The following is a 13,750-nucleotide window of genomic DNA, read 5'->3' on the forward strand; positions in this document are numbered from 1 at the left end:
AGTCTAACATTTTAACAACTTATATCCTAAAATTGTGCTCTGTGGAAGGGAAAGGCTCCAAATCAGCCAATCTCAGCATAGAAAAGGCCCTAATGATCTCCCTATTTCACAAACCTTGGCACAAATTTCTGACGTTGCTTCATCCCACACATCCTTACCTTCACAAGACAACGTTGTGCAAATCAGTGTTGCTTTAATTTAGATACTATGCTAATGAAACTAAAGACTAATTGAGTTTTCAGACTGGAATTCCACTTTAAAGGCCAAGGTACAAAATGTTTGGGAGCTGTAAATTGTAACTCGTGTAGAAAACAGAATTCTAGTAAGAAGAACACAAACCAGAAAAATTACTTCATCAAACAACTGCCACCAACTGTTACCAATCCCTCACCAATACACATGTATGCACTGAACTGCAAACAAGAATTGCAGTGAATATGAAACTCTAAGGGTTAATTACTAAAAAGCTTTTACCAGAAACAACAGTGGCTTCAATCTACAAACATACCCTCAAGTGTCTGGAGAGACCTTTGTGTACGTTAAGGCTTGCACTGATTTTAAACACTGAGCAAATGTACTTTTATTTAAACAAAAATTAAAGCATGAATGTGTCAGTGCATTCCCCTATGAGACAGAGTTTATTAAAAAGTGTGGATTTGAGTATTTTTCTTCTCTGAGAAGTGTGTATATGCTTTCATGACAAATGCAAGTAGCCCCACATCACTAAAATTTAACATTGTAACAGGAACGTCCATCCAAAATGAATCCACTACAAACCAAAAAGACCATCTTCAAATCAGGGACCCTCTGAATAATAATTTCTCCTTGCTAGTGAAGAGCTCATAGTGTTAATCACTTCCATACAGGTTGAATCCCACCTGTTGTAAAGGGTACAAAGAACGCATACAAGTGTTGCCAATAATATCATTAGCAAAAGAAGGGTGGAGAAAATTGCATTACATTGCATTGCAACATTAATAAACATTTAATTTCTGCATATGAACTGAGCATTCAGTCTCCTGTGAAGACACCTTAGATTCACTTGAAAACAAGGCTTAACCCAGCCTTGGTTTTATAGCATTCACTCCCATTGAAGTGAAATGGCATCTGTTTATACAGCTTTAGCAATTATAGGAATGTTTTTTATTTCTCCTTTTTTAATACCAGCACTGTTCTGGGGAGTTGTATTATATGATTTTTTCAACTCAGAACTGCCACCTGGAATTGAGCAACCTCTAAAACTTCGTTTTTTCCACTCCTTGCTGATTACAACCATGGTCGGGGTAAGTGAAATTTCTTAACCTGGGGATTTCATTTTTGCTTAGGTAGAATAGTTGGGAGCTGGAGGAAAATGGCTTAAGGGGGAAAAAAAAAAAAGAAAAAGGAATTCACATTCCTGAAGCCTGTAAGCATTGATATATTAAACCAAAACATGTTAAATTAACTAATAAAATTAGTATGATTAATCGTAAAAGCTTCTTTAGATTTTTCAGTCAAACTGCAGTCACTTTATGCTGGGAAAGTGTTTCACATGAAAATTTAGAACAAATTTCTACATATATCCTGTACATATTGAACTGCATGTACATAGAATAATGCTGTCCGTTCAGTAACAAGCCAACATTACTCCTCTTCTTCCAAATTCTTTTCGACAGGGAAAGATTTTGGAGAAGCTGGGGATCTGCAATGATTTAACCATACTGCGACTAATGCTCAATGGGATACCCCCATGGAGAGATTCCAAACTGCTTATCAAAGATCTCACAGTAGATGAGGTACCCTTGAGGATTTATCAGCCCAAAAGCCCACCCACTGGCAAAAGAAGAGGAATTCTGTATTTTCATGGAGGCGCTGGCACATTTGGGAGCATTAGTAAGAAATGGGCAAGTTTTATTTTTCAAGTCAAATCCCAGTTTTCTATTTTTGCCTTCAGGCATGTGTCAGTCAATGTCTACCCTGTCCTTCTCAGTGTCATCAGGCATTGCTCAACGCAAACTGGAAAAGTATTTGTGGAATGAATAGTCTCATATTAAAGGGAGTCGCATCTCTGCTTCCTTTGGGCAAGAGACCTGTGATCCAGAAATCCCTCACCCTGCTCTCTGCTCTCAGTGAGGGATGCTAAAACTACACTATCTTACATAAAAGATATAATATGGGTCCAAGGAAGAATTTAAAAAAAAAAAAAAAAAAAAAAAAAAAAAAAAAAAAAAAAAAAAAGAGTAAATAAATTCCCATTCATGCAAACAAGGAATCCAAATGAAGGAAAATATAAATAATGAAGGAGTGAAGGAGCAATTTAGGGAAGTTTGATTCTTGTGGCATCATGGCACAGGATACTTGATTTCTTTTCCAGAAAGGGAGACAATCCTTGTCTCATCAGCTGGGAGTTCAGCTTCTCAAGTGCTCCGGATCTCCTTCTGAGCAGCCAAGGCTCTGCACACTTTCTCGGCAAGCCAAGGCCTTTAACATGGAAATCTGGACTTCATTCCAGGGGTCAGTCAGTGCAATTTGAGGGATTTGAATCCTTTACTGTTTCAAAGGGTAGGTCTGCAGTAAACTGGGCAGATTTGAGTTTCCTGGCATCCTTCAGCACCGTGCAGGTATCACAACATAATTCTTGTGCTGTGGGTTCCCCTCTGCACTGGGGCACAGGTAACTCACCCTGCTGTACTCAGAGCACAGGAGTCTGGCTGGAGTGTCAGGCTTACGTCTAGAGCTAGGCTGGGTGGCAGTGAGGACTCCAGGGAGGGCAGGCACATCTAAGTGACAGGTGAATTCCTCTCATTGGAAGAAAAAACATGCTACAAGTTGCACAGTGAGTCCCTGGTCATATGGCATGGCTTGATGTAACAGCCATACCTTACACAGAGAGTGGGGTCTGGCCTTTGGCTTCAATTCCTTTTGGTGTTTGATAACAGGAAAACAATCAACACAATGAGAAGCTTTCAGAAGGCCTTTGGGAATCTCCAGCATAGGAAGCCTGAAGTCTGCTACCAGCAAATAAGCAGATGCTACACTGAAGAGAATCAGTGGACAGATAAATATTACTTATTCCTCAAATGGTTGTCATACTGCACAAATCCTAGAATCGTTGAATAGTTTGGGTGGAAGGGACCTTAAGTCTCATTCTCATTCCAAGCCCCCACCATGGGCACCTTCCACTGTTCCAGGTTGCTCAAGCCCTGTCCAACCAGGCCTTGAACATTTCCAGGGATAGGGCAGCCACAGCTGCTCTGGGCATCCTGTGCTAGGGCCTCACAACCCTCACAGGGAAGAATTTCTTCCTAATATCTAATCTGAACCCATTCTTTATCAGTTTTTTAAGTCAGCAAATACATTAATGAAGGAGACTGAGTTGCTAAAACGCACTTTGATTTCCAGAAGAGTCTCCTAAAGAGCTTACACACCCATGACACAAGAAGGAAGGTCTTTCATTTCTATTAGAGCTGATTGAAAGACAGAAAAAGACGGATTATGGGAAGTTCCTGCGAGATTCTCTTAAGGAGATCTGTACTGGGAGCAGTGCTAATCAATCTATTCAAACACAGAAAAGATGATGCAAAGTGATGTGGTATTAATCCCTCTGAGGATCACAAATGGATGGCTGAAAAACTGCAGAATGTCTTTATGACAGCAGAGGATCAGACAATAAAATGACAGGTGAAATGGCATGTAGAAAAGTCAAACAGATGAAAAGAGCATTCTGACCTTATAAATGAAGCAATGGACTCCAACCAGAAGCAGGAGGATCTTGCAGGAAGGAGGTCTTGGGATTATGGCAGGAACTTGCCTGAAAATGTTGACGTAGTGCACAGTAGCTGTCAAAAAGCAAACAAAATGCCAGCAACTATTAGTAGGAAAGGAAAAAGTAAACAAGAAACTTTTTAATGCCACTATAATAAATCCATGGTGTAACTAAATATAGTATAGTGCTCATATTTCTGTTTCCCACCCCTCAAAAACAATGAAAGCAATAATGGAAAGATTTGGAGAGGCTGCCTAGGTGAGAAAAGTGCGTCGGTACAGAGAATATGTGAACGAACTATGACTCTTTAGGCTGCAAAAGATGCATAAAGACAGATACACTAAGTGACTACAAAATCATGAGAAGCAAGAGAAGTTAAACAGGGAAGGATTTATCCACCATTTCTTACCGTACAAGAGTCAATGTCACCATGTGGAAGCAGTGAATGGCAGGTATGAAAGAAGCAACTAGAAATGGCTCTTCACACCTTTATTAGCAAGAGAGCGAACTCCTCCTTGCATAAAGCTGTTATGGTTGAGGTTAAAATCATGGGCTTAAGAAATGGTTTGGATAATTCACAGAAGAAATGCTAATCTCGGGCATTAGGTATAAAGACAGCTTCTGTCTCAAAGGAGTGCCCTGAGCCTCAGATTCCTGTATGCTCCTTATTCCTGTTTGTCCTCAGCTTACACTCTCCTTAGACTCCTTTTGTTGACCACAGGTGAGATGTGAGACCACCCCAGGCAGATTTTTGCGTTTCCCCAGTATCACTATCCTTACATGCTTGTGTGATACCCTGAGAGGCACTGGCCAACAGAAAATGTGCTAATGTGTAAAGACCACATTCCACAGTACGAGTTCCTTATCAGTCTCGTGTTGCAGTGCCGTCCACATAGCATATGTTTAGGGATCTATATTTTCATTTCAAAAGGATATTTGATTTTCAAATCATCATTTCTGATAAACTTTCTCTCTAGGAGCCTTTGAAAGAGTATGCCGCTATATGGCCAAAAAATGCAACTCAGTGGTTGTGTCTGTTGGGTAAGTGCTATTTTTCCATAGAAGTATTTATGGGAATACAGCTCTCAGTTGAAACGCTTCTGAAAAATATGCTGAAAATATTTACTGTATTAGACTGCATCCCTATTTTTCACTTAAACCTTTCATTTATAGGCAAAGTATTCTAAAATAGCTATAACATATTTAGTTTGGTCTTCCAATCTACGCTAGTTAAACTCAAATATAATCTTTAAAATAAAGAAAAAAAAAGCCTGCATGACTACCACAGCAACTGCAAACAACACAAATTGAACCTGTGTAACTCCACTGACAATAACCACAGTCTCTGACATTTCAGGTACCGTCTGGCTCCTGAACACCCCTACCCAGGGCAATATTTTGACTGTCTCAATGCCACCTTATACTTCATGAGGAATTTAGAAAAGTATCATGTGGATCCTGGTTTCATCATCATTAGTGGTGACAGCTGTGGAGCTAATTTTGCTACAGTTATTTGCCAAATACTGCTGAATGATAGAGATCTGCCAAAAGTACGTGCTCAGGTCCTACTTTACCCAGGACTCCAGGGGCTGGATTTCCAGTTGCCCTCCTACCAGCAGAACGCTTTTGTCCCCATGTTGCCCCGGAAGATGATCATCTACCTCTGTTTTCGTTACCTTAACAAAAAACCCACGGTTTGGAAAGACGTTCTGCAAAACTGTCATGTTCCTGAGAGTATGAGACATCAGTATAAAAAATGGGTAAGTGCTGACATTATTCCTGATGAATTTAAGATTAGAGGCTACATACCACCAAAACCCACATCATATAAACCTGAAGTCCATGAAGCTATCAAAGAAATTTTAGCAATAACATTTTCCCCACTTTTAGCTGAAGATTCCATTATTTGCCAGCTCCCTGAGTCCTACATTGCGACCTGTGAGTTTGATGTGTTGAGGGATGATGGTCTGTTATACAAGAAGAGACTAGAGGACAATGGTGTTCAAGTGACCTGGTATCATTGCAAGAACGGCTTCCATGGAATTTTAGCCTTTTTTGGCTATGGGATTTTTTCCTTTTTATCTGGAAATAAGTTAATGGACAGTGTTGTGAATTATATAAACAGCTTATAGAAGTATTTTTCAGAAGAAAGATGTAAGTCGTGCAGTATCTTTGATGAATTTATACTTGGCAAGGAATATAAACACTTTGATTTATGGTTTGGATTTTGACTGCATTTTGTAGTTTCTGATTTCTGCTTCTGTAGTGATTTTCAAAGAAATGTTAAGATTATTTGGAGTGCCACCATTCTAGAAAATATTATTAGAAAAACACATCAAAAAACCGACATGAAAAAGGCAAGGCACCTAGCATATCTGTTTCACTAACACAATAGCAATTTCAGTATCTTTGCATGGCTGGCAGACACTGAAAGCAGGAGACAAGAATCTCCCTGAAGATTCTTCAACAGCCCAGAAATGCTGAAGACAGCAACTAAAGTCTGCTTTAGCCCTTGTGACAGACAGGAGGTGTTGATGGTATCAGATGGAGAACTCAGCTCCTATGAAGTCTTACACCAGATACTGAAATTGCACTCGTGAATTTAGTTTCTGGAGTTAGTCTGTACAAAGACTACACTGCTCCAGAAAGAGGGAAATCAAAAGGAAGGCTCCTGGCCGGAGCAGAAATCCTAAAATGGAACTAGCATGGGTATGATTTTGTTAGGATCTGAGAAATTATGTTTCACTTTGGAACTTCATTACCAAACTGAACCTCAGCGAGCGTGTGGATGTCAAAGAAGTGCAGAGGTGAGACTTTTCCATAACTGTTTTTTTCTTTCAAGATTATCTTATGCTCAAGGCTACCTGTTCTGCTGTGTTGAAAAAGTTCTGAAAAACTTGTAAAGAAGGCAGAGAAGCACAATTTTATCTGTATTATCACTGTAATGCTATGGTGATTCTGTGATGCTTTCAACAACAAAAAATAAAAACTAGCATTGCAAGTATTTCTGTTATAAGAGTGAGAGTTACGTTTGCTAAAGACATACTGACTGACAAACCCGACTGAACCCCCCTGGTGAAAGAACAACACAACACAGGCAGGCAGAGACCACAGTCCTGCTGCTTCTACCTGGTCACATCCGTGCTGTGGTCAGTAATAAACCTAACAAACAACTGCATATGACCACATAACTGTGAAAACACAGCACAAACTGAAAGTCCACAAACACCGCTGGATGGATTTTTTTTCAAATCTGTTTTTTTTGCTGATTTTTGAAACAAGACTTCCTTCTACTTCAGAATATTTTATGATGACCATGTGCCCTATTAAAAACACTCAACTTCTCACTAGAGAAACAATATGAAATTAATTTTTTACAAAGTTTTGTAACTAAAATGATGTGGTACTTTCTCCCCATCACTTATGATTTGACTTTACAACAACAACAACAACAACAAACCACCAAAAACAACAAACAAACAAAAACCCCCAAACAAACAAACAAAAAGAAAAACCAACCTCCCCACATTGCTGCCTAATAAGGTTAGATTTTTACCTAATTTCTTCCCCTATGAATTTTCAATTTAAATGTTCTGACATCCTAGTTGTTTGAAGAGTTGCAGACTTAGATTCACAATTAAATTAATTTGCATCATTTAAAGTACACCTTCTCTACATCAGCATAATCCCACTCCTCAGCATGAACAAGATAAAGCAGTTTGATTTGGAACTCTTTAATCACTGGTTATCTTAAGTCATTCTCAGCTGTACTTGTTGCATACAGTTATTGAAAGTTACCTGCAACAAGGTCATGAATCTAAAGTCAACCTCCTGTGGCTTTTTTAAAGCATGTTCTGTTAGAAGAAAACACAATTACTAAAAAGAACTGAGATCTGGGTAATGACAGAAATTTCTAAGTGCACCTTTCCAAAGAGCACTGGTGACAATCCCTTTGGCCCTTCTGAGTGACAATCATCACACGCAGGTTCCCACTCCTGGGGAAATTCTTCAATGGATGTTTTACAGTGCCACAAACTCAAAGCACACAAATGCCCTCTGTCCATTTTCCACCTCCAACTAATTTAATACTAATGCAGTTCATTCATAGCACTCTTCTCTCAGCTAAGCACTGGTTTCTTGCAAAAATTCCAAAATGCTGCTGGCATAGATCTGTTAACAAATCAAGGACTTTGACCAACTTATCATTTGTGAAATAACAGGAATGGGGGGAAAAGAAGGTGGGGGAGGGAAAGATACCTGCTAATGTATTTGTAAAAGGGAGGAGAGAGGCTTTTACTGGAGCAAACAAAGAACAGGAAGACAAAGAATCAGGAAGCAACAAGACAAATATATACTGGAAAGTCAAATCAAAGACATGTCAGATCACTGCAGTTCAGCATAATGGCAGTTGTACTCACAGTGCTGGTGTTATTCTTAGCTGGTTTTCTTGCTGGATTTATATTATTGGTCATAGGGGCAATCAATTTTGATTTTACCAACTCAGAAATTCCTCCTGGAGTGAATCAGCCTGCAAAGCTCCGAATCATTCACATACTTTTAATATGCACAGCTGTGGTGGTAAGTGAATCTGGTGTGATTTTGGGGGGAAGAAGAGTGAACCTGTAGATTTTAAACTTAGAATAGAATTATCTTCCAGAGAGGAGACCAGGGCTTTGCTGTCATGCTGCTTGTTTTATTGAGCTGAGTGTTGCTAAAGAAACTTTTGCCAGACTTCTGACACCGCGCTGCTCTAATCCAGTCCTGCCCAGCTCTAGCTTAGGCAGTACATAAATGCTGCCCTAATAAAAGTGTGTCAAAGTCTGACTGTGCTTCCGCCCTGATTCGAGCTGACCTAGCAATGATTTGATTTATAATGTTTATCCATGTTGGATCATTTGTATTTCCATTCTTTGTTCAGACTATACCAGATGTCTCTGGACCGTGCTTTCAAGCTTTTCTTGGGCATGGGGATGAGAATTCTGTATTTATCTTGAATATAAAGTGAGAAGCTGAATATTTCAGAATTTGCCTTGGGAAGGATGAGTTTTTGTCATGCAAGTGACAAAATTAGGTAACGTTGCCCAAGAGGAGCTGAAGGAATTCTTCTGCCCAAAGCATGTTTATGTAACTCCTGCAGCAGCCAAGCAGGATTGTCTGATGGGAATGAGGGGGTCTGGCCAGCCCAACTCCTCCAGGTGAAGCAGCTTCTAAAAGTGTGGAAAGGTAATTAGTCTCCAAGAGAAGCAACACTGCTCACTCAACATCTGGTGAGCCCTGCTGACAGAGGAGATCACTGAATCACAGGTATTTCTATGTAATGATAGGTGTAGAGAGGCTCTGATGAGACATGGTGCTAGACAGGAGATAACAGAGGTTGTGCTTATATTCACTAAAATAATTTAACAGAATATCTGCAAAGAGATAGAAGCTATTTAAAATTCAAAAAGGAAAACAAAGAAAAAATTTCTCTGTCAGAAATATTCTAGATTGTGGCCAACCATAGTAAAGAATTCTAGATATATATTCTCATACTTTAGCTGCACAGAAGTTATAATTAGAAAGAGATTACATCACTTAAGCAGCTGGAAAAGCCAGTTCTCTTAATCATCAATCCGCTGCCCACCATAAACCAGCATTGTATGCAATGTAAACAACATAGGGTGAAAGAAAATAAACAAGCTGAATGTAAAAGTTAAAATATTCTTGGTATTGTTCCATTCCTGCTTGGAAAATAGCAAATACAAAAGAATAAATAATTTCATCGTGTTTCTATACAACTGGACACACAGAGACTAGTTTCTGTAAAAAATTAAAATCAGTATATTGCAAAATGTCTTAGTTTCTTCAAGAAATCTTTCCTCAAGATCAGGCATGGAGAATATTATAAATAGCTGGAATCACTTAAAAAAAGGCCTTTTGTAGATAAATATATTTAGAGTCATGACACTACTGACAATCCATGCAAATGTGGCTCTCTAATAAGAAATATTCATAACAGAATCCTGAGTATTCTGAACTTGATCCAAATATTCCTAAGGACCGAAGTACTGACTGGCATGGCTGAACAATGCATTTCAAAACAGAGCCTATGCCTTTTCTTTTATTTAGGCAAAGTTATGTTGGAGCACTAACTCTGATTTGTATTCATTTTCTGGTGCCTGGCATGAATATCCCTATGGCACAGAGAATGAACAGAAGTTCATTCCTGCTAAATACATCAGGATCTTCTTGTCAGCACATGGCATACATCAATGAGACTTAGGAGATGGATCGAAAGCAATTATCAAACTCTACTTTGGGCAAGTGTCTGTACCATGAAAATCAGCACCACAATGATCACCTTTCTCTACGTTTTCACATCTTCTGGGGGGGAAGGATAGAATAACCAGTGAAAACCAAACTTGCTTTCAATGTCAGGTAAAGGACCCGCTGAGGAAGCAGAGGGGTCTGTTTCACCAGTCTGTTAATGCTGCACTGTTTGGGGTTGTGTGCTTTGTTTCATGTAACTCTCTCATAACCTCTCCTGATGCTGCTGTTACTTGTTCAGTTGTCTCCTATACCTGTACAACTGCTCTCTTAGTTTCTTGCTTCCCTAAAAATACATGACTTAGGCACTGTGAGTTTCCTGTCCCCACAGTTCCTTTCCTTTGGAAAGCACAGGATCTGTCAAGTGAGTTCTCTGTTCTCTTTGCCTTTGAACAGGGAAAGATTTTGGAAAACATGGGCATCTGCACCCAGCTGAGCTTTGTGCGGTACATGCAAGGAAGAAAGACTCTGGGGGTGGACCCAAAGCTCTTCATCGAGGATCTGTGGTTTGAGAAAGTGCCTGTAAGGATTTACCAGCCTAAGACTCTATCTGCCAGCCAAAGGAGAGGAGTTATGTTTTTTCATGGCGGAGGATGGGTGTTTGGAAGTCTTGGTAAGATATGTAACAGAAATAGTTCAGTTAAAGAAATATATACTTCATAAATAATAAAGTTGGTTTTTTCTTGATTTGTAGCAGTTGCAGTCTTTGAGTATAACCACAGGTTCAGTCTCATAATTCTTGCTACCAGAAGGAGGCATCTGCTGTGGAACACGTGATTTTTCTTACAGGACACTGCTACAAGAGGAAAAAATGCTCAAATAGGAGGATAAAGAGGTACAAAAGAACTGAGGAGCTTTGTAGGAAGCAGCAGAGAAAAAGTAGAGAGCATTTCCTTCTTGCAATTCTTTGATTTCTCCAATAAATAACATCTCTGGAGAAAAAATTCACCCCAACCTAAACCCAAACCCCACCAAATCTCTTTTCAGAGACCCACGAAGAGCTGTGTCGCTTTATTGCCAGAGAAAGTGAATCTGTGGTTGTATCTGTGGGGTGAGTCTTTGCTGATTTTGAGAGATTATTTCCTATAGTGTAAATATCACCTCCTGTTCCCCCAGTCATAGCAACAATCCTCCTCAGAGAAATGTCTTTGTGGGAATTCTCAAGTATGTGATTTACAACTTCATTCTACTGTTGCTTGGAGAGACTAAAGACTCACTTGGGCCGTTTTCACTGTTTGATTAGATCATAAATTACACTTTGGAATATCTAGTTGGAAAATGAAGTTTTGAATCAGTATTTTCAAATTCCAAACTCAAAAGTGATTGTAAACAGATAGTAAACTATATGATCTCCTTAACACTGATTCAAGGAAAGCCTGCTTGATGCTTAGAGAAACCGTGTGAATGACAAGCTAATACATTATCAAAATACTGGCATAATGGTTCAGATTACGAGGATATGTAACATAACTTTATGTAACAAAGATATAAACCAGAAGTATTGACATTTGTGTCCGAGCCATGAAAAACTGAAGCAGAAAGTAACTAAATGATTGTTGATAAAACCTACGTATATTTGGCAGCTGAGTACTCGTGTGTTGTTAAAGACCTAAGAAACATCACAAACAGATGATATCATAACAAAATAATCCACACCACCTACATCTTATTGATGGTAATCCTATGGAGACAATGAAAATTCTGCAGAAATCGGGGTATTCCTGCTTGCAGGAACCAGGACTTCAGCAATACATTTAAAACTCATGTTTCCTTCTCTTACATTTATCTCCGTGTCCCAGGTACCGTTTAGCCCCCGAGCACAAATACCCCGCTGCGTACGAAGACTGTCTGAGCGCCACGCAGCACTTCCTGCAGCACCTGCAGCACTACGCCGTGGATCCCGCCCGCGTCACTGTCTGCGGGGACAGTGCTGGGGGCAACCTGGCAGCTGCTGTGAGCCAGACCCTGGCAGGCAGGTCAGACCTCCCCAGGCTCCGTGCTCAGATCCTCATCTACCCAGGCCTTCAGGCTCTGGACTTCAATTTACCATCCTACCAACAGAATCGGGGAGTCCCTCTGCTATTTCGGGAGCGTGCTGCTTTCTACATGTTGCAGTATCTAAATGGAAATGCAACAAAACTGGAAGAGGTCTTGGAAGGTTCCCATATTCCTATAGATATTAAATTAAAGTATAGGAAGTGGGTGGATCCAGACAACATCCCTGAGGAATTTAAGGTCAGAGGCTACAAACCACGTGTGCTACTTGACTGCACAACTGAAGTTTTTGAGAGAGTGAAGAGATTCTGTGAGCCCACCCTGTGCCCGCTGTTGGCTGAAGATGCAATTATTCAGCGGCTGCCAGAATCTTTCATCCTGACCTGCGAGTACGACGTGCTGCGGGACGATGGCTTGTTGTACAAGAAGAGGCTGGAGGACAACGGGGTTCCAGTGACCTGGTGCCACCTTGAAGATGGATTCCATGGAATCATAAACCTATTTAATAGTGACTGGTTGTCATTTCCAGCTGGAAAAAGGGGACTTGATAATATTGTGAATTTTCTAAGAAGCTTATAGCAACATTTTTATTTTTATCTGTAAGAACTACCAGATTTCTGTGGTCTTTTATGCTTCTAAATTCCACATAAGAACTTCATATAGAACAATTTGTTAATAAGCTATTATGCCAGTGTGATCACCAAAGAAGACATTTCAAGAAGTTTCTTTTAGTGCTGTTTGAAGTAGTCCATGCACAGTCTGCCTATTTTAAAAATCTGTTTGGACTAGACACTTGTCAACTACAAGTGCTGCTCTCTCAGTACATATAGAAGATGCAGTAAAATTTTAAGCCAACATCTGGTCTGACCTGTTTTATTCAATTACAGTTGACAATTTCATTCTTCCTAGTAGTGTGTGTTTTGGCAAAGGAGAAAGACACTGACACTAGAGTGCAATAATGCACAGCTTGTACTCTCTGCTACATGTAGCACCTGAGTTTAAGATTCCCAATTTGAAGATGTCTGTTGGCAAGATAACCAGTATTTTATACTCAAAAAAATGAAGTCACATTAGTTAACTTGACTTTTAGAACTGCAACTGTTCCCAACAGAAATACTCTATTAACAGCTTTTATTAAATTAAAATTAAGAAAATGCTTTACGTGCTTTCTTATGTTGATCACACATACGGGTACACTGAAAAACTTGTGCTTGAATAGCATCCTAGAATGAGAATGGTTTGGGTTGGAAAGAACATCAAAGCTCATCTCATTCCAACACCCTGCCATGCGCAGGGACACCTGGTCTTGCCCAGGTTGCTTCAAGCCCCAAATAATCTAACAACAAAACAGGACTGACACATTCACTTTTGCAGATCATGTTACTTACCTTTTGCCCCCCACCGCTCCCTTGTTCCCATTTTCTTTTCTAAATGTCCTTGTTAAAGGTATGTATTCCACACTACATAAAGCATGCCCACAATGCAGGAAGCTGATGTCCTGGCTGAAGATCAGTTGCAAGGGATAATTTAATCTCCACATTCTCTGACCCTCCTGTCATAGAACTTCATTCAGGGCTCAGCTTCAGTCTCTGAGCACTCACTGTTATCATCCACAATCCAAGAATTCCGTATTCAATACCAGACCGTTTATCAGTCCCACAATTACCATAAAGATAAACAGGAAATTAAACACATTGACTCCTC

At 39.7% G+C, this 13,750-nt stretch overlaps 3 protein-coding genes across 3 annotated transcripts in view; 2 read left to right on the top strand and 1 right to left on the bottom strand.

Annotated features, from left to right (window-relative positions):
* DHRS3 (dehydrogenase/reductase 3) overlaps positions 1 to 3,818 on the bottom strand; it is a 64,233-nt gene extending 60,415 nt beyond the window's left edge. Inside the window, exon 1 of the mRNA XM_040084498.1 lies at positions 3,709 to 3,818. The gene's annotated coding sequence lies outside the window, so the exon portion shown is untranslated. The remainder of the gene's footprint in view (positions 1 to 3,708) is intronic.
* Positions 1,101 to 5,877, top strand: LOC120762446 (arylacetamide deacetylase-like 4). Its single transcript, XM_058423317.1, has 4 exons — positions 1,101 to 1,283; positions 1,656 to 1,872; positions 4,723 to 4,786; positions 5,103 to 5,877. The coding sequence occupies exons 1-4, from the start codon at positions 1,101 to 1,103 to the stop codon at positions 5,875 to 5,877; spliced, it is 1,239 nt and encodes a 412-aa protein (XP_058279300.1).
* A 2,269-nt stretch (positions 5,878 to 8,146) lies between these two features.
* Positions 8,147 to 12,625, top strand: LOC120762266 (arylacetamide deacetylase-like 3). The gene is made up of 4 exons (XM_040084495.1): positions 8,147 to 8,323; positions 10,448 to 10,664; positions 11,039 to 11,102; positions 11,851 to 12,625. Exons 1-4 carry the CDS (start codon positions 8,147 to 8,149, stop codon positions 12,623 to 12,625), a joined length of 1,233 nt encoding a protein of 410 aa, XP_039940429.1.
* The last annotated feature ends 1,125 nt before the right edge of the window (positions 12,626 to 13,750 follow it).

The sequence above is a fragment of the Hirundo rustica genome, chromosome 22, assembly GCF_015227805.2.
Source record: "Hirundo rustica isolate bHirRus1 chromosome 22, bHirRus1.pri.v3, whole genome shotgun sequence".
Lineage (NCBI taxonomy): Eukaryota > Metazoa > Chordata > Aves > Passeriformes > Hirundinidae > Hirundo > Hirundo rustica.